This window comes from Nestor notabilis, unplaced genomic scaffold (genome assembly GCF_000696875.1).
Source record: "Nestor notabilis isolate BGI_N333 unplaced genomic scaffold, ASM69687v1 C15100131, whole genome shotgun sequence".
NCBI classification, from domain to species: Eukaryota; Metazoa; Chordata; class Aves; order Psittaciformes; family Psittacidae; genus Nestor; species Nestor notabilis.
Window position 1 is genome coordinate 1 of NW_009951074.1, and position 2,096 is coordinate 2,096.

At 41.9% G+C, this 2,096-nt stretch overlaps 1 protein-coding gene across 1 annotated transcript; it reads right to left on the bottom strand.

The window, feature by feature from the left end:
* Window positions 1-255: 255 nt before the first annotated feature.
* Window positions 256-1,326, bottom strand: LOC104412336 (alcohol dehydrogenase class-3-like; the record flags this gene model as incomplete). Its single annotated transcript, XM_010023026.1, has 2 exons — window positions 256-537; window positions 1,107-1,326. Coding segments are annotated over 2 exons (502 nt in total), but the record flags the coding sequence as incomplete, so codon positions are not given.
* Between the last annotated feature and the right edge of the window lie 770 nt (window positions 1,327-2,096).

The following is a 2,096-nucleotide window of genomic DNA, read 5'->3' on the forward strand; positions in this document are numbered from 1 at the left end:
CTTTAAGGTCACTTCCAACCCAAACCATTTTTAGTGATTCTATAATTTCAAGTGCCATTTTCAACCTAAAAAGTAGCATCTGTTTTCACTGCATAGTTAGGATTGGATGTAAAATGGCCTTTTTATCCATAGCAGTTATCATTACTATTTAATAAATAAATTAGCGTGGCATGTTTTCTGTAACAAGAAAGCAGCTAATTTTGCTATTTAGCTGAACAACTAAGTGGCAGCTAGCTGTGCCCTCCCTCTACGTACTACTGTTAGGCAAGCACTCACCATGACTCCAACATTACCAATGCACTCAAATGAGTAGTCAACACCACCATCGGTCATCTCCACCAGCACCTCTTGCATGGGCTTCTTGAAGTCTTCAGGGCTAATGCACTCAGTAGCTCCAAACTCTTTGGCTTTGGCATACTTATCCTTGTTAAGGTCGATGCCAATGATCCGGGATGCTCCAGCTATTTTGCAGCCCATAATAACGGCCAGCCCAACTCCTCCTAAACCAAAGACGGCACACGTAGAACCAGCTTCTACCTAGAAATAAGAAAAAAGCCACTAGAAACACTCAGAAAATTCATCCTTCCACATGAGCGGGAACACGCGTTAACAAGTCTGTAATGAAAGAAACATGAAAGCAAATATGAGACTTCATCACTTAGATAAGGGAAACTACACAGAAATGTTATCCAAAAGCTCTTTAGGTACAAAGCTTTTCTTTTTGCCCAAAGACTTGACTCCTACAACCTGCCTAAGACTCATGCACACTCACCTACGAGCTCTGCCTCACCCTAAGTAAGCTTCAGACTATCAGACCTGCAACAAGATTAAGATGAATTGGAAGAGTAAATTATATATAGCTGGTATCAAAAAGGATGCAGAATCTTCTAGCTGGGTTTCCTCTAAAGGGTGTCAGGTTCTTCTAACCTGATCTGGCCTTTATGGAGAAGGTAGAAATTCTTAGCTAAACTTCAACTTAGCTAAATGTTGAAGAGAAGAAGAAAGAGAATTTGGTACATCTTGTTTGCAGTCCTGATCTAGTCCCTCAGCTATCTTTGGCTCGGACATAGTTACAGAGAAAAGCCAGAGGCAACCCCGGCCTTTACCTTGGCAGTGTTAACAGCAGCCCCATAGCCAGTGGAGATGCCACAGCCCAGCAGGCACACTTTATCGAGAGGTGCTGCAGCATCTATCTTGGCTACCGAGATATCAGCCACCACAGTGTACTCGGAGAAGGTGCTCGTCCCCATGAAGTGGTAGATCTGCTTTCCTTTGCAAGTGAATCTGCTGGTACCATCGGGCATGAGTCCTTTCCCTTGAGTAATTCTTAAGACAAAGACAGGAAAGTACAATCGGCATTTTAAGCAGTAAATACTCTCAGCAGACAGTATCTATTAAGTAGCACAGAGATGCAGTTGCATACTTGCACTCTTATTTTTTAATCATTCCAATAAACCCAGGAGTTCACAGAAATTAGACTCTAAACTCTTAAAAACCTCATGCTCTTAATTCCTCCATGGAAGCACTGAAAGAAACTGAGTTTATCAACATGTTGACCTTGTTTGTTATCAATTCTAGCTGCCTGTGTCACAGCACCACACCCCCATCTTCACCTCCTTCACTACACCTCCCTTGATTGGCACCAGTCAATTATGTCACTGGGGGCTTTGTTCGGGTTTGGGACGCCTTTTTTTCCCCAGAACGGGAGCTGGAAATTAGCTGGGAAGCAGGTGTCAAGGAAAATAGAACTTCCATATGATTTTGTAACATTTGATAGCCTTGGTGTTCAGTCACAAGAGCTTCACTTTAACACCCTCGCGTGCTTCCCTTAAGTATGGATTAAATACAGTGTCAGAGCATTGATGTTTTCAAAGCTGTGGACACAAGCTATTAGTTTCCACCTTTGCATACATGAAAACAGAGAAACTGATTTATTTAAGAGCAAAAAGGAACAATCATTTTAGGGAAGAATGGAAAATAGTGCATAACCGACTCCCTGAAACACACTTTCCAAGCCACAAAATGACACATCAAGATATTTATTCTCCAAAGATAACTCCTGTCTATTGCTGTTGATAACTAGAACAGGGGTACAT